The 18,482-nt window shown below is 53.4% G+C and overlaps 1 protein-coding gene across 3 annotated transcripts in view; it reads right to left on the reverse strand.

The window, feature by feature from the left end:
- Positions 1-1,756: 1,756 nt before the first annotated feature.
- Positions 1,757-18,482, reverse strand: part of TACC2 (transforming acidic coiled-coil containing protein 2) — a 137,401-nt gene continuing 120,675 nt past the window's right edge. For all 3 annotated transcript variants that reach the window (XM_080822630.1, XM_080822631.1, XM_080822632.1), the window contains 7 exons: positions 16,584-16,727; positions 16,034-16,110; positions 12,339-12,382; positions 6,465-6,625; positions 6,181-6,287; positions 5,682-5,802; positions 1,757-2,300 (listed from right to left, as the gene is read on the reverse strand). In XM_080822630.1, coding sequence (XP_080678756.1) covers positions 2,235-2,300; positions 5,682-5,802; positions 6,181-6,287; positions 6,465-6,625; positions 12,339-12,382; positions 16,034-16,110; positions 16,584-16,727 — 720 coding nt within the window. In that variant the 3' untranslated portion in view covers positions 1,757-2,234. The remainder of the gene's footprint in view (positions 2,301-5,681; positions 5,803-6,180; positions 6,288-6,464; positions 6,626-12,338; positions 12,383-16,033; positions 16,111-16,583; positions 16,728-18,482) is intronic.

Consider the following 18,482-nt stretch of genomic DNA (forward strand, 5'->3'; position numbering starts at 1 on the left):
ACATTCACAGTTATTATTTCTTGGTTTGAGGATTATGGGTTTTTTTTTTTACCTGCATCTCTACACTTTTTAGCAGTGAAAAAAAAATTTTTTAAAGTTTTATTTGAAAGAGAGAGAATGTGTACACACCAATGGGGTGGGGGGGAGAGAGACAGAGGGAGGGTGAGAGAGAGAGAGAAAGAGAATCTCAAGCAGATCCAGCACCAAGCGCAGAGCCTGACGTGGGGCTCGATGCCACGACCTTGAGATCATGACCTGAGCCAAAATCGAGAGTGGGCTGCTCAACGGACTGAGCCACCTGGGCGCCCCTGGGAATGTTTTACTTAGGTAATAAGAAAAAGAGGAAATTTCAAGAGCTAGGGGCTGCTCTGTTCTGAGAACACAGCCGAGATCAGAATTTGGGGTGAGTATGGAGGAGGGGTTTGGTCTGGACAAGGGTGCATTGGGGTGAGGGGACACGGCTGTGCCCCAATTGGGAGATGGGACCCAGCAGAGGTGGGAGTGGGAGGAGGCCAACCCCTGGCCATCTCAGGGTCCCTGCCAGGTGGGGTTCATGGGGGGACAGGAAACGGGCTGTCTTTCTCTCCTTGTGCTGCCTGGGGTACCTGCCCCGCCAGGCGTCGGGGGGTCCTAGGTGAGGGGCACAGCCCACAGCCACAGTGGCTGGGCCCGAGGAGGGGCACCCGGAGCTGAGGGCCACCAGGGGCTCGGGGCTGCTTTCCAAGCTCATGCTGCACACCATACCCCTCGCTGGCACACTCGGGGTGGGGGGGCACAAAAACGCCTCCAGCACCGAACACTGCTAGCTGCGAGTGTGCCCTTATGTGGAAACTGAGTCTTCATGATGTAATTGAGAATGCGGGGAGGAGATCCTCCTGGATTTGGGGTGGGCCTGAAATTCAGAGAGCGGTGTCCTTACAAGAGAGGGGAGAGGGAGCTGAGCACAGAGGTGACACGAGTGACACAGCCACCAGCCACAGGATGCCAGGGACTGCCGGCCACTATCCAGAAGCTGCGAGAGGGGCAAGGAACAGGCTCTACCTCAGAGCCTCGGCGGGTGGGGGCGGGAAGGGGGGAGAGAGTGGGTGCAAAGGGGGTACAGCGGTGGGTGCAAACCCCAAAGACACTCTGATCTGGGACTCCTGGCCTCTGGAACTGTGAGAGAAAACATTTCTCCTGCTGAGTATGAGATGTTGGGGCAGTCCTAGGAAACGAAGACATCATCCCACCCTCTCCCTGCCCCACAGTGACGCCCGCCCGTCAGCCTGCGGGCCCCGAGGTGAGGAGCAGTTAAGGAATCTAAGGGCGGGCGCGTCCCGATTTCCTCTCCGACGCGGCCTCGCTACGTGTCTCCCACGGGAAACCGCTCGCCCGGGCCTGGTCCGTTAGAGGGAACCGGGCAACATTTCCGTGTTGATGGTCACACGCTAAGGAACGCACAGGAAGAGGGACAGCCTGCTACTTCCTCGAGCCAGTAAAGGGAAACAGACATTCCCGCCGAAACTCAGAGAGGCTTTGTAAAAACAAAACCTACGCCAATTCAAAACACTCCCTTAACCGTTTAAGCAGCAAGTCGAACCTTCCCATTAGCTTCCATCTTACGAGCAGCCACGATAACGAAGGAAATGTTCTTGAAGCCCCCGGACAAAGAAGGGAGCCAGACAGAGAAGAGGGAAGAGCCAGGTCTGATACGACATTAACAAAGGCCAGAAAAGACTCAACCCTTCCCAGAAAAGAAATCATAGCCACACGTATTGCCAAGATCCAAAGAAAAAAAATTTATTTACAATAGAGAATTTTATTCGAAACATGCATTTTTTTTAAACAAATCAGCAAATGCAGATCAAGTTTACACTCCTTAAGGCAAGAGTCCCTGTGCAAGCTGTACATGTTCATATTAAATCCGAAAGCCGCTCACCCTGGGAACTCATGTACAAAGGGCGAGACCAAGGTCAGCGACTTGTCTTTTATTAGAGAATCAGACAATCTCCCTGATACAGGAACTCTGAGGTCAACTTGCTATGAATTTATACTAAGAAAATGCAAACCAATAGCAAGAAATTCTGATAGTCTCCTTAGTACTGCATACAATCAAATCAACATTATTTAGAAAGGAAATACAGTAGTGCATACGAAAAAGTGAAGACAGAGCCTGTCCGACGTAACCGGAGGGACAGCAGGGAGCCGACGGTCATATTGCACGCAAGGGTCAAGTCCAAACATTTGGTTCAAAGTTAGCTTTTCCCCATTTTGGCAATCAGTTCATCACAGATCTTGGTGAGTTCCTCTATCTCTTTATTCTGAAAGTGAAGACAAAAAAGAAAAAGGTTGCTGAAATCTCCTGGCTGTTGGAAATCAAGCCCATCGGAATGAGCTTTTGGGCTTTTCAGGGGTGTGGGGCCCTCCAGGCTTCTGGGTCCCCCCTGAAATTATCTAACACAGGGAGAGAAGCAACATGGAGACACATCATCTAAGTACACATCCCAACTCTAGCTGTGACCCTGAGCAAGTTACACAACCTTTCTGAGCCCTGGTGTCCTTATCTCTACAATGTGGAGGATGGCGTCTCTCTCTCTGAGAAGGGAGTGAGGTTGGAACGTAAATAAAGCTCCCGAGCACAGTGACCAGTGCTGGGCAAAGGCCTCACTGGTTTGGGTTCACTTGTATTTGCCTCCGAAGGATGTGGACACAAAAGGTTGGTCCAGGGTGAGCTCTTGGGTGGCTTACTTGAGAAACGCCACCAGGAGGGGGTAAACGATTCTACTTGAATAGGGTTGCTGGCATTTTTTAGAGGACCCCCAATGAGGGGGTGCTGTGGATACAGAGGAGTCGAGCAGGAAGACAGGGGTAGATGCGAGATGGCGTCAGGTGCTCCTCGTGCCAAGTCCTGCCCATGCCTGGAAGCAAGGGAAGCCAACCACATGCTCATCTCGCACCAATGATCTGGAAACACCGTCCACGCTCTCAGTACTGGGATCCAAAGGGATGAGTCCATTCCGAGGCAGGTAAGGCTTTGCTCTGATGCGGATCCGCTTCGACCACCAATGTCCAACAGCGCTCTTCAAAGAGGCTAGATCTTTCTGGTGTCCCAGGAACCTACTGCAGCCAGTTTTTTGAGGTCCCTGCAGAAGGTGAGTCTTAACCACAGGCCTCTCCCCTGAGACTGTACAGAGGCCCTTCCTTGGAAACTGTGGAAACTTCTTGAGACACGGTCCCGCCCGGAGCCATGTGTCCTGTGTTTCCAGGCTGGGCTCCAGGCACCACCTGTGACTGTGTCCGTACTGGGAAGAGCCGGGAAGTCCCCAGTAGAAGAGGAATGCGGTCCTTACTGCAGGGCCACCTTACTGCAGCCACCGGCCCCGCCGGAAGAGAACCGCCAGGAACAGCAGCTCGGCTTACCCCCTCCTAGAGTCTCCAGCCCCAAGAGGCTCGACTCTGAGCGGCGCTGAAACGTCCGTTGGAAGACGTTCTGCGGGAACGCGGCTCTAACTGTGAATCCTGGAAGGACTCTCGCCACGACGGCATCTGCTGGAGTGGCTGATGGGGACTTTTCAACCTCCCGTGTGCCCGTCACCAAGCTACCACGCCCCAGGCTAGCCCCGCTAAGCTCTCACAACAGTCCCTTCGTGGGAGCCCCTGATATTTGCACTTTCCAGTGAGAAACCGAGGCTCAGAGAGGTGGAGAATTGTGCTTAATTTAAGGTCACACAGCCAGTCAGAAGCAGCAAGCCCGGAGCGCACAGTCAGGCCGGCCCGGCCCCTGGACGGCTTTGCTGTTTTACTCATTAAACATAACATCCAGCGACTGACGGCTGAGAGGTGCTGCCAGACCCGCCGGCTATGGATTCCTGGAGGTTCTCCAAGCTCCATCTTGGCATGTCAGCCCACCGCCCCGCACACGGCTCTCGTGCGGCTCAGCTCGCTGGGTTTCCAGCACCCCAACTGGGCAAAATGCCCAGCGCCTCCACTTAAGGACAGCCCGGGGTGGGGGGCGTCATGCTTCCGAATCTCTTTAAAACAGAGACCGACCCCTCCGTACCACTCAGAGTCCTTGAGGGGAGAACGTGTGTGACGAACCCGTCGCTCCTTGGTTTCGGTCTAAGAATTACATTTGCAGATCTGTTGGTATCTTTTCTGTTCTCCAAAACCACGCAAGCCACCTTGCCTGCTTCCTCGTCTTTCCGTTGCCCAGAATACTCAGCGTCGCCTTCGTCCGGCAACCGGAAGGGTCTGAACAGGCCGGGTTGCCCAGAAAGCATCTACCCTGACTCCGGGTTTGGCGCTATTATTTCAGCGAACACCGGGATGCAGTTCAAACACCATCAAACCCTGACGGAGCTGGGAGGGAACAAACTCACCGCTGCCTTTCTCACCTGGAAACACGTGCTGCAAGCTCACTGCCTTACTGCCCGAAATGACGGGGGAAGGTGGTCCTTGCTTTAAACACGGGTGGGATGAGCAAACGCTCGTGTCTGACGGCCCTGGCTCTGGGCTCGCTGCTAGAACAAGGCTCCGAGCTGGGGAGACCAAGGCAGTCGAAGAGATCCGGCAAAATCGACACCGTCCCCCCTCCTCCCGTCTTTCCTTTCCGGGGGACTCGTCCCAGTCTTCAGGTTTCCGCCTCCAACGTGACAAACCCATACAACCCGAGGTCAAGTGTGAGGCTTGCTCAGGGGTATAACGGACGGCAGGGGGTGGGGGTTGGGGGGGAGGGCCTGAGACTCCTGAGTCCCAGGGCTCGGTCCCTGACATCATTTAGGTGAACTGAGAGATAGTATGTGCCCACTGCTTGGCCCAGACCCACCTTGGGACCACGGTCAGTCCTCATGGAACCTGGCTAGGCAGGGGCACAGGAAAAGGGCCAGAGGCCGCTGGGTGCTTCTGGGCCAGCAGAGGCCATCAGGGAGACATGGTGACCTTCAGATGCCATCTGCCTACAAAGGACGTCGTCCCCCCCAACCATGACTGCCCTTTAAGGTCCAAATACACAGAGGTGACGCTACCCCAGGCCACCAGACTCTCCGTTTGCCATCCAAGGGACTCCTAAGACTCAGTAAACCAACCAGGATGCGGTCGCTTCTCTGGAAACCCCCTTTTTAGAAACACACTTAGAGAAGGGGGCTGCCTGGCCCGCGCTAATCTGGGTTCAGGCTCCCGCGGCACTGCTGGGTGGAAGTGACTTCTCACTCGGATGCCCAGGGAGAGGGTGTGTGTGGTACACTGGGCACTAGACCGGAAATCAGGACAAGCTGGGGGACCTCAGGAGGGATCCCCCATCCATGGACACAGGAGGATGTCTGGGAGCCGTTTTGACCCCAGTGTGGCCTGGGGGTTACCCCATTCCCTCAGCAGTAAGCATGCTGGGTACAGGGTAAAGTGCTCTGGCTCGCTGTAGATACTCGGTGAATGTGGGACGGGTGAATGCTGACAAGGAATGAACACCGGCCCTAACCCTCGGAGCAGACAGCAATTTCAGAACAGGCAAGGAAGGAGGACAGTCTTTGGGGCTGGCATTACACAGGATCTTCTAGAGGGAGAACAAGCATAGGCTCCCAAGGCCTAAACATGTCCTGGGAGCTGCAGAGTGACAGGAAAGCCCAGCCTCTGCTTACCTGCGGCTCTGGCCAGACCCCCACCGCCTTCAGACCTCCCCCCACCCCCGTCCCGCCCTCAGCTGTTACCTTCTGCTCCAGCGTCCTCTCCAACGCGTCCACCCGAAGCTGCTCCTTCCGCAGACTGGCCTGGTAGGCAGCCTGCTCCTGCTGGGCCTTGCCGCGGACCTGCGCGATCTCGGCGTTGGCCCTGCGGGAACAGGGTGGGGGGCGTGCTCGGAAATGACCCGCCTCCCCTGTAGACCGCCCCCACCTTCCTCCTCCCAGCTCTGGGCAGCAGGCGCCGTCTGGCCGCAGTTCCTACCACTGGGGGCCTGGTTCAGGAGCCCACGAGCACCCCCTACCTCAACCCCATTCCCGTGATGCCGAGGAGCTCTGGGTGGGTGTCCTGGAAATTACACGTGTCCTCCGCTTATCAAAATGCCGAGAGGACACTCTTACCACAGGTCACCCTGAAAAACACAAGTGGATTATCCGCCCTTCCCCAGCCAGGGGGAGCGGTGCCATGGGAGCCCTGGCCTGCGGGGCTGCTGAGAGGCCTCTGGGGGCCGCGCGGGGGCCGCGTTACCTGTCCAGCTTCTCCTCCGCGTGCACCTTCAGGGCCTGGTACCTCTGCTCCTCCTTCTTCACGCGGGACAGGTACTCCTGGGCACACTTCTTCAGCACCTCCTCATTCTGACGGGACAGAGGACAGAGGTTGTGGCCACAGAAGAAACACCCAGGTGCTGGGAGCCCCGAGAACTCCCCGATGCCTGCTGAACCCTGGGCCACCAGGTCCCGGTCCCTGTAACCGCCCCCAGCCTGCTCCCACTTCTCTGAAGTCCCGTCCAGTGCTCCACCCCAGGAACACACCTTGCGGAAACCCTCAAGGACCTCCTTCATCTTCTCGTATCTCCTGAAGAGGTCGGCCAGAGACTTCTCCACGGAGTTCAGGTCGGACAGAGCTTGCTCCTTCTCCAGGACCAGCTGCTGGACAGTCTGGTGGGAGACGGACTTCTCCCTCTGCTCATCCTCTGTCAAAAGACACAAGGATCCAGACAATGGGGCCGGGGGCTCCCAATCCGGTCTTGGGGGCAGCCGGGGGCTCAGACCCAACTCAGTCCGAGCAGCAGGGCATCCTGGACTCGGGACAGACCCACCTCCCGAGCCCACCCAGACTCTGCTTCTAAGGAATGACACCTGCGGTCCCAGCATCCCGGGCTGGGCCTTTGCAGTGCGAGACGGGACGGAAACTAGCCACGGATCTTGAACCTGATCGCTGCAGACCCTTAAGAATCCACATTCGAGGCCCCAGGGAGTCTGTTTGGTTGATAGCAGCAAACAGATCCGTAAGGGGGGACATCAGACTGAATTCTGAGATGACCAAGGTTACAAGGTGTGGTAGTCTGAGCTCCGGGGAGCAGGCCTTTCTGTGTGTGATCAAGGTAAAGAGATGGTTGTTGGGAAACAAAAAAGGTTTCTTCATCCTGAAAACATCCCACGAACCGAAGCCCACATCACAGCCCTGAAACTCTGCTTTGCCCAGAAAACGGACATTTCCTTTGATACAGCAAATGTCAGCTCTGAGAAAAAATGGAGCTCTTTCTGCCAAAGGGAGTGTCTCAATTACATACAAGAGAATTAATTCTGGCCCAGTTCAGAGTGGTTGATCCTAGTAAAAGGACCGCTCTGTCCCCGACCCCACCTCTCTGGGCTGCCACCCGCTGACACTCTCCCCCAAACGGCTTGCTACCAGCTTACATTTACGGGAGAGGCCTTCTCTGCCCATGCCACATGAAGGGCCCTCACCCACACGGCACGATCTTTTGTGTGCTGACCCGTTCGTCTCCCATCTGGGTGGGCGAGGAAACTTTTGCTCCCATCTGTCTGGACCCCTGGGGACCCCCCCGCTGGACAGTGTGGGGAGAAGAAGCCCCCGCTCAGAGCTCTTGGGGGAAGGAACTCTGCAGAGCTGTCCCTCCATCAGCCCCAGGTCACCTGGGCGGGGATCCTGCCTCCCAGGACTGCCTCCAAGGGCCAGCGGGCAGATCGCTCTGGAATGACAGACGTAACAGCAGCAACCAGGGCCCACCCAGCTCTTGCACGTGTCTGGGGCCCTGCTCCCTGTTCTATTCCTGTCATGCTCCTAGACCAGCACTAGGCACCACACTGAACTTAAGTCCAAACTCAGTCACCGGGCTCCAGCTCAGAGCCCCCCCCCGGGGTCCTCCCTGCGCCCTGGGAATGAAGTCTAAACTCCGGGGGCGCCTGGGTGGCAGTCTTAAGGTTAAGCATCTGCCTTCAGCTCACGTCATGATCTCAGGGTCCTGGGATTGAGCCCCACATTGGGCTTTCTGCTCAGCGGGGGGTCTGTTTCTCCCTCTCCCTCTCTCTCTGTGCTCTCTCTCTCTCACAAATAAATAAAATCTTTAAAACAAATAAAATCTAAACTCTAGCCCCACCTGCTCCAGCTATGTTGGCCGGCACACCCCAGGCAGTCCTGCCCCAGGGCTCAGCAGCCCCAGAGCTCACTCATTCCAGTCCCCGACACCAGGCCACCTCCCCAGAGGAGCCTTCCCAAGCACCTGCGGGGAACACCTCCTCCCTACTTTCCAGTCCATCAGACTGGCCGTTTTCAGCAACGGCTAGACGTGCGAGAGCGCTGTCTGTCCAGAATGCACGTTGCAGGAGTCTGTTTTGTCCACTTCTCTATCCTACAGTCTAGGACAGTGCCTGAGTCACAGGACACCCCAACACATCCATGCTGGGAATGATGGAGTAGAGCCACGGAGCCTGATCCAAAGCCCAAGCCGCGCTCATGACCACGTTTCTCCCCCCGAGCTCCCTGAGAAGCAGGAGGCGGCTGGGGGGATTCTCTGCAGGGCACCTGTGATGAGCACCGGCCAGTGCATCGAGTGCTGAATCACCATCTTGTACCTGAAACTTGATTCACACTGTATGTTCATGGACTGGAATTTAAACTAAAAACTTTTAAAAAGAACAAAAAAAAAAAGCAGGATGCTGCTGCTTTGGGTTCTTTCCCTTAGATTCCTGATAGACATTGTCCTGTGTCCTGAAGTTAGACCTATTCTTGCCACGTGCTGTGGAGGGAAGCGCCCAGAATGGGGGTGGGGTGGGGGGCACATCCTGGGTTCCGGTCCAGCAGGTTGCAGTGGGGCCGAGACTCTGCATGGGTGACAACTTCCCCGATGACACTGAGGCGGCGGGTCCTGGGGACACGCCTGGAAATTCAAGGGCCCAGAAGACGCCTGATGTAACCTCCACCCCTGCCTCTCGGAGCTCCTGCTACCGAGATGGAGGTGGAGGACCCAGAAGCCAGACCCTGAGGGCCCCAGTTCTCTCCTGGCTTTGACACTTCCCGGCCTGGCCACCCTGGGCAGGGTTTGTAACCTCCCTGAGTTTCAGCCTCCCGAGCCGAGAGAGGGGCTCACGGTATTTATCTCACGGCATTTGGGGAAAGAGGACATGAAACTGGATATAAAGCCTTCAACACATAGTAAGAACGCAGGATCAGTGACCCGTTATTGACAGCATCACTGTCTCCCCCAAACTGGCGTGATGTCCCATCACGGTGACTTCCAAAGGGGGAACTTTTAACACACAGCGAGAACCGAACTGCCAGCGGCTGGCTCGCCATACCTAGGCTCCCCGCAGAAAAGACGCTTCAAAGGTTCACTAGCAACCCAGTGCTTATATTTATTCTTTGGGTTTCGGCTGCTTCCTTAGTCCTCGGCACATTCTGGGCTGATCTGAGGCCATGTATACATTTCACTTGGCTCGAAAAGAGCCATTTATCACACGGAGTCCATCTGATTTCCTGGATCTGAGACTCAGCCTGCCTCAGGTTTCCTGTCCTCCCCATAAACGCTTGTAAAAATAGAATTTCCCGGTTCCCAGGATACCAAGGAGGTGCGGCTGCATCGCCAATTTTTGTAAATCACAAATGCAGTCGGGGTCTTCAAACCAGGAAATCAGCCCCAAACTCCAAAGGCTCTAGCCTCAACCACAAAACAATGCCCCTGGAGAGATTTCTGGCTTTTTCAGGCAAAATATGATTAAACCACGTGGGGGGATGGGGGAGAAATGCAGCAAATACACAAGAGCAAAAGTAACAAAAACAGAAACCAACCAACCAACACGGGATGCAATGGGCAGGTGTCAAATGAGGTGAAAAGCGTTTACTTACCAGGCTTGCCTGTTTGTTTTGCAAGCAAAGGGCAAGAAGCAACAGAAAATGGAAGCAAAACAGAGAATCAGAGCAGTTGTTAGGAAAGCAGAAAAAAAAATCAACTGCAACAACCTGGAATGCAAAAAGCACAGAGGTCTCTTTTCATTCTGAATCCTAAATAGTCAATATTTGAATTCGGTTTAGTAACATGGCACGAGAGCGGACGATGATGGCAGGACAGATGTCACGCTGGCGAGGAACGTCTGCGAGGGTTACATGAAGGCCAGAGAGCCGGGCGGGACCAGGAGGAGCTCGCGGAGGTGGGGTGGAACCTGGTGTTAACTTCCAAAGGCTACTGACATTCATCCCGCCCTCAACTGTCAAGCTCCTGGGGTCTGAGTTTTCCCTCCCTCCAGGGTGAAAACCAGAAGAGACAAGGGACCCAATGAACCACGTGGATGTACCTCCACATACAGAGACTCACGGCCCGCCCAGAAAGGAGGCAGGTGCCACGCACGGCGACAGCGAGTCCCTGCAGTGCCTCAGCCCCATGCTGTCCTTTTACAAGGTGACAAGGACCTCAAAACCCGCGGCAGCCCTCATCAATGCCCTGCAGTGGTAACTGACGGGATGACAGCCACAGACGTGCCACCTGATGGACAAGGCCTGAGCAGTGGTTGATGCCGAAGACACTGGAGGTGCACGAGGACGGGGAACCAGGGGTGGACAGGTGCTGTACCATCCCCAGAGTGACAATGCCACTTGCTGCTGGGGATGCTGGAGGGGTCTCCCACAGCCGTCGGGAGTGCTCAAACACCCCTAAACAGGAAAATGCTCGGAGGGGTGAGATCACAGCTCTTCCGAGGGACCCTCGGGCCAAACATACCAGGTCTCCCGGGGGGAGGGGGCTGGGGCTCTGAGGGTGGGCGTGCGTGGCCCCAACCACGGGAGTCAGGGTTCTGCGCACTCAGCGTTCTTCTAACTACTCTCACCTGCAAATACACTGCGAGGGAATCGGAGCTGAATCATGTTTTCTGTCCGACAGGGACAGACCACTTGCGCCAGGCAGACACAGCCTGCTCTTTGGTTTTCAAGAGGGAACGTCTGCTTATCTCCAAGCTGTCAGCAGAGGCATAACTGATGGCTCTGGGCAGCCTTCTTGAAGGGGCAGAGGCTCATGCCCTTGTACCCCCATCTCAGTGCTGGCCCAGATGTCCTCACCGAGAGCAAAAATAACAGCATCGAACTCAGATGCAGAAAGCTATTTCCAGATGAACCACTGTAGGTCTGAGGGGCATTTGCACAACCCGAGACTCCAGGAGGCCAAAGGCTGTACTCAGCGTGCCAAACGCCGTAGGTTGGAAGGCATAAATCCTTCTCCCTATGTTTACAGGCAGTTTCGGTTCCAAGAGTTTCATTTTTTATCTCATCCATATGTATTCATAAATTCTTATACCAATTTAATAAAGAGGCTTCATCTGATAGAAAGCATATACCATGAGCTGATCCTTAGGAATACCCCAATGGGCTTTCTCTGAGATCTGGGAGAAATGGCCTTTATTATAATACATCAAAATTAAAGCCCCTTTGAATAGAAAGCACTCAGCTGTCAGCCTCTTCACCATTCCCAAGCCTGCTCTCATATTTATTTTGGGACAAGCCAGAGGTGTGGTGTGACTTGTATCCAAACGTTTGAGAGAGAGGAGTCATCCATTAACCCAGCATCCAGCTTCAACACAGAAACTGGTTTGCAGAGAGCTGGGATTTTTTTATTCCGAAGTCCGTAGGAGTGAATTTTTTTTTTTTTTTTAAACTAGTATCACGGACCTAAGCAGCAAATTAAATAGCGAGACAAATATCTCCACGCTGCCACCCCCCTGCCAGGTCATAACATCATTTTTGAACAGTGATCTTCAGTGTAAAAACAGGCTTAGAACTTGCAGGATCTCATCTCATTATCATCATTTTTTAAAAAAGAGTCAGGTGGGTGTAACTCGTGACTTGAGGCCATCTTTTAGCGCAGGCCAAGGCAGCATGGGTACGGGCTGCCAGGGGCTCTGGGTTAAGATGGATTCTGAGTCTGTGTCCATCTCCGTGAGATCAGGTAAACTGCAGGAGGGAGGGGAGAGGAGGGGTGGGCAGCAGCGCTGACATGGGTCCCCCATCCTTGCCCGAGACCCCTGCGTAAGGCTGAGGATATTGTCACTTGAGTCTAAATCAGAGTTGAGGGATTTGATTCTTAGTCTCTCCCATGAACAAAAAACTCTCCCCAAATATACAAGGAACTGACCCAAATCTGTTTCCCCATGAGGCGCAATGGTGGCCTTGGAGGTGACCTCCATGGCTTCTCACAGGCATGAATAACGCTAAGGGACATGCTTGCGTGTGTTTCCCAGAGGCCCCCGGGCTCACATCCTGGGATGCTCTGGTCTCTCCCTGAAGGACTTCATGCTCTAGGAGGGGCCTAAGATGAACACATGCAGAGAGTCTAACTTCAAAGCCCTCCCCATGAGTTAGAAGCTTCGGGGAGGCCTGAGCCCACCCGTCACAACACCCACCTATCATCTGAGCGATGGTCTTCTCATACTCCGCCACTATTTTCCTGTAAAAGAAGCAAAAACATATTGGAACCATGACAACAGGACGGTTTCTCATTGATACTAGAGCCCATGTGCTGGACAGCAGCAGCCTGACCAAGACACTAGAGGTCAAGTCTTATTTATTTGTCGTAGTTGGCTTACCCCTCTCGGTTCACCTCCAACCTCAACTCTCTTCTTGCACACCCAAGTAGGTTCATTTTCCTAGTGCAGGACTCTGAACACACCACACCCGGTGCAAAACCCTCAATGTGTCTCCACTGCCCACTGAGAAAAAAAATAAGACCAATCCCTTCAGCCTGATAACCAAGCCCTCCACAACCCGAGCCTGATCACTCTCATCAAGCTTACCTCCTTCCCTGCCATCACGAACAAAGTGGTTCCATGAGAACAAATGAGTTTTTGTTAGCTCTGGGGTTTCTCACCGCCATGACCTTCCCTGCTCTATTTCCAACTTTCATTGTCTTAGCTACTCCTCAAGGCCCAATTCAAATGCTATCTCCTCCAGGAAGCCTTCCCTGATTTCTCCTCTGAAATTTATGACATTTTATCTGACTCTTCTAAAACACCTCACACATCTGGCATCATAGTACACGAGAAGAAGAAGGTCCTCAAAGCCCGGGGTCGCTACTTAGTCACCTGCGTCAGGGGCGGGGTGACGGGGAGATGGCACTTCTTGGATAGCTTCAACAAACTGTAGCTACACAAAAGCATGAAGATCCCTTGTTTGTAAGACTGCCTCACTGCTGCTCCCAAGTAGAAAGACCCAGGCGTGAAGAAGCCCTCTATCCAAAGTCAACCTTCTGGAAGAAAACTCTCAAAAAAGACTCGAGGGTTTCACCTACATTATCCAAGAGTCAGTTATTCTCCATAAGAGAACCGAGAACTGCTAACCACCAACAGAGTCAGGATCTGGATTACAGCTGGTCCCAGACACTGGGGGCTCAGCTTACTCCCTGGTGTGGTGAGGATTACCCCAGACCCTGACTTTCAGGGCTGGAGGGAGAATTAAATGAGGTTAAAAGGGGCAGTGAGCTAGGCTGGTGCCCCTTAAGGCTTGAACTTACAACTCCAAGATCAAGAGTCACATGTTTTACTGACTGAGCCAGCAGGAGCGTTGGGTGTTACACACAACTGATAAATTATTGAACACTACATCTGACACTAATGATGTACTATATGTCGGCTAACTGAATTTAAATTAAAAGGGCGGCGTCTCACTCAAGGGCTGACCCACAACAAAAAAGGGGACCACACCACGGGCCCACTTGGGTTCTTTCTGAATCCTACACAGAAGCACACCTCCCTGTATCCCGGAATCACAAAGCACTGATGGACCTTTGAGGCTGCACGGTCTAAACCCCCCACTGCCAAGGACAGAGGCGGGACCACAGCAGGTAAGGGGTGTGTCCTTCCAGCGCAGGGAGGGGTTGGGGGGAGACCCGTGCTCCAGAGCTGCTTTGGTGGCACTGTATTTGCACCCTGTTCTCACAGCGAACCCAAGGGGTAGTGTCCTGAGGGTCCCCAGAATTGCTGATGGGGATACTGAGGCACAGGGTCACCCAGGAACCTTTCTAGGATCGACAAAGGAGCAGAGCTAGGATTCGAATCCAGACATCCGCCTCTGGAGCCTCTTTCCACCCTGGATGCCTCACTACGCCGAGGTGTTGAGATCCACCCTTCTTCCCAGATGAGGCCGGTCAGGTGGAGCTACACGAACACGCCCCACAGCGGCCAGGAGGCCAAGCCCAACTGGCCAGGTCTGGCTCCAGAGGTAGACATGGGGGCCTTCAAACACGAGGGCCGCTGTGTCAGCGGGCGAGACCCGAATCCCACCATCCTGGTTGGTAAACAACACCCCCCGAAGCCCCCGAAGCTCCCAGAAATGGAACTTGGAGCCTTCCCAGCATGCCCCGCCGTCACGCCCAGAGCCCGCAAAAAATGACAGCCACACAGCTCCCTCCTCCACTCCCCTACCCCCCAAAAAAGGGGGGAGAGAGAGAGAGAGAGAAAGACAAAAGAGAGATTTTCAAATGATGCCACCGCAGGGCCCAAGTGTGAATGTGACCCACTGAGAGTCACCTCCAGAAGTGGTCACAAAACACGTCAGGAGGAAGAAGGAATTCACGGGAGAATTTTCAGGAAGATACTATTTGACCTAGAGAACGGGATAGGATGACCTAAATCATTTGTTTGCTCCTTAAAGCAGTAGCCAGGAAGACAGCCGCTTCTGATAATGGACCAGCGGCCGCCTTGCTGTTAAGTGACTAGAAATGTACTCATTCCTCGACCAATTTTTAAAAATTCATCTATTCCCTACTTTCAAACTGTGAGACTTAAAAAGGAAACAAGCCTATCCGAGATTTTCAGCATCGCACCAGATCTTCTGTCTTGGGAAAATGATCGTGCTCTAACTCCTATCTCCCCGTGCAACTGGAAAACCCATGTGCCCCTTCGGCCTCTGCTGAAGAAAGGCAGGGGTGGAAAAAATGAGCTGCGCCCCCAGCAGCCATCCTCAGACTTGGCGGCGGCAGCAGCCAGAACCCGGAATGGCCAGAGCAAAGGTTTGCGCCGGGTTTCTTTAAAAATGTCGCTTGCAATACAGTTTTTAAGATTTCTGGGGGCTTCGGGGGGTGCTGTTTACCAACCAGGATGGTTCTAGCCCCAGAGATGGTTTTTTAGCCTCTAAGAAGATAATAATGAATCACGAAGGAAAATAAAGGGCCAAAAAGTGCATCAGATGGGACGAGGGAGGGAGGCCTCTGGGCACCGTGTAAAGAGGTTCGGTTTGGGAATCAGAAAAGTAGATTCACATTCACAGTCGTCTTCTTCTTCTTCTTTTTTTTTTTTTTTAAAGATTTTATTTATTTATTTGATAAACAGAGATCACAAGTAGGCAGAGAGACAGGCAGAGAGAGAAAGAGGAGGAAGCAGTCTCCCTGCTAAGCAGAGAGCCCGATGCGGGGCTCGATCCCAGGACCCTGGGATCATGACCTGAGCCGAAGGCAGAGGCTTTAACCCACTGAGCCATCCAGGCGCCCCAAATTCACAGTCTTCTAAGTAGAAGGTCGGGTGAGCTTCTGACTCTTGGTTTCGGCTCAGGTGGTGATCTCAGAGTCATGAGATCAAGCCCCACATGGGGCTCAAGCTCACCAAGGAGTCTGCTGGAGAGTCTCTCTCCCTCTCCCTTGACCCCTCCCAACTGAGCTCCCTCTCTCTCACATAAATAAATAAATCTTAAAAAAAAAAAGATTTGCTGAGTTAAAAAGAGTGTAGAATACTGTACACTTCCCCTTTGGAAGAAAACAAAGGAGTCTATAGAGCGACACATTCACACATTTGCAATCAGAAATGGAAAATTCTTGGAAGGATACCCCAGCACGAGTGGACAGCAGCTACCTGAGGGGGATGGAATTGGAGGCTGAGTGGGAAAGAGATCTGGTTTTCGTTGCAAACGTATTTATTTGTTTTGCAGTATTTAGCTCAGGTGCATGATATTTTAATAATAGTAACATTATTAAAAAGACTTTCAATAATGTAAACCTTGTCTTACGAAGAACAGGTAAGTTTTGGGAAGACACTGTTCATAAACCTCACCAGCTCTTACGAGACCACAGGTAAGCAATCCCCAGGTACCAGGAAGCATCGCGACTGACCTCATTTCCATCACTTCCCGCCTGCTTTCTTCGTATTTGTCCTTCCACTCTGAGACCTCTCTCTCCTTGGTTATGATCTGGCATCAGGGAGAAGAGAGAGGTGAGCCCCAGAGGTGTGAATTCAGATCTGAGCAATTCACAGACCCAAGATAAGGAGACATTGAATTAAAACTTCCTAGACCAAACAGTAATTGTATTGAGAGAATTTCCCAGAGCATGAGACAGAAATCAACCAGATATCAGACTCTCACAATGCCCCACCGGGGAGCAGCTACAGGCATGTGCTTTCTGTTATAGATCAAACAAGGCCACAGAGGCTCGCTAAACAATGGTGTCTAGGAAGATCAAAGACGGTTTGCTAAAGACGCCTCTGCCCATAGTGGTTGCAGGAGAAAGACTGTGTCCAAAGATGCTGGCCTTGTGGACTGTGGGTACATACATACATGCATACAGACATATATATATATATTCATTTACATGTGGCAGAAACCAGAGCTTTCCCAGGGCAACCAAAGCCAGCCTCCCCCGAGCCATACCCGTGGCACACTACCTCCGCGCGAGCAATCCGGAGTGCGGAGTCCAGGTCCGGCTGCTGGAACAGAAGGCCTGCGGGCTTCTCCACCTCACTGGTCCCGATGCGGGAGTACAAGGCTGTTTTGGAGATGGAGACATCTGATGGGTGAGCAGCTTCTCTCTGTGGAATGGTTTTTAATTAAAAAAAAAGAAAAAAAAGTGAATATCCCTCCTATGACAAAGAGGATTTGCATTCATCCCCTCGTGAATGGGTCAGTTGTATGGTTTTGAAACAAAGAACATCCAAAGTATGAGAAAATGCTTGGACTGATGAGTGGGGAAAGGCCAGATCCAATCTATGGAAATCGATCATTTGGCACCTGCACGGGCAGACAAAGGAGCTGATGGCAGGGGCCTCCCCAGCTCCCCACTCTGGGAGTCAAGCATGTCTGCCGCCTGCTTATCACCGCCATTTATCACCCGCAGAGGCACTCGGGCACAAAGCTTAAGAACCAAGGCCATTTTCCAGCAGGCCCCACTTGCAAAATAAAAGCCTGATGGTGAGCGATGCTGAACTCTCTTCTACGTTTGCCTAGTTTTGAAGAACTGCAGAGCTGATCACTTTTGTAAGACTGTCCGCATTTCAGTGGGGAGGGGGTGGGGGGCATGGGTTGAGCTCCCTTTGAAAGGATATCCTGGCACAGAGCTTAAGGCCCACCATACCAATCAACCAGCGTCACCTTCAAAAGCTAGTTTCTGGATGCTTCGAGGGAAGAGTTACTTTGCAGCTATGTTGCCTTAAGTCTGCTGTGACAACGGCAACACTGAAGTCTGGGTCAATGACAGTATCCACATTTGCTGGTGAGACCCTCAACAACCGGTGGGATTCCCCACCCCCACCCGACACTGGTGCGACTGTCCAGGGCAGCCACGAGCCTCTTGGGAGGGAGGGAAGGGGGGAGGAGAGGACCAAGGTTACTCTCCCTCCCTTCGCACAGCCAGCTCAAGCCATCTCCAGCACACCTGGAAGGCCATGCCAGGAGCATCATCAACCAGCACCGTGGCGGGCCGGTGATCGAAGCCGGCAAGACACTCCCGGCCTAGCACACTCTCAGTCCTACGCATTAACCTCCTGGTGGCCGGCATGGATGCCAGGGTAAACTACTAGAGTCCGGTTCGGTGTGGAGGCCTGGCGGTCTGCCAGTCAGAGTGTGACTGCAGCTCCCAGCGGCAGTGGAAGAGACGTGAGCGGTGAACACAGCAGCAGGTGGAGGAGAGAGGTCTGGAGCAGGAACCGTGAGGACCGGAAGTGGAAGCAGACGCGATTAAAGATCCAACAGTGAGGGGGGAGGGGGTGCCCCTGAAGGTACTCTCTCTATCATTGCAAGAACAGGCAGGCTCCCCCAATTACCGAGAAAACGAACTTGAAACAACTTGGAAAACTCAGGCAGAAATTTAATGGGTAGGACTGGAGATGACAGGTTAGGCCCAGTTAGTTGTACACATGCACAGTGAATGGCGTGGTTTTGGGCTGTCCTAAAAAGGGGCCTGGATCTCCCTGGCTCTTGGCGGGGGGGGGGGGGGGGGGGGCCTTCCGTATTTGGGCTCCCTGTGCAGGAAGACCCTAATGATTACTCCGGTCAGGGAGGGGAGGGAGCGTACGGCACCCCCGTTCTCCCAGATCCTGGAGATACGCTCTCCTGTCCAACGGGATGCCATGATCTTTCCATCCTCAGGTCCTAAAGAAGCCTCCATTATAGGACATTTGACCAAGGCCCAGGGGCAGACAGGCTGACCTCGGAAGAAAGCACGCCCTCAGACCATAGGTGCAGAGGCTCCCTTGTGCCTGGGCTCATCTCTGCTGTTTGAAATGTTTTCAGGCCTCTACTTGTCATATGGGAAACTTTTCAGGAAGTAAACAGAAAATTATACCCAG

The sequence above is a fragment of the Martes martes genome (assembly GCF_963455335.1).
Source record: "Martes martes genome assembly, chromosome: 14".
Classification (NCBI taxonomy): domain Eukaryota; kingdom Metazoa; phylum Chordata; class Mammalia; order Carnivora; family Mustelidae; genus Martes; species Martes martes.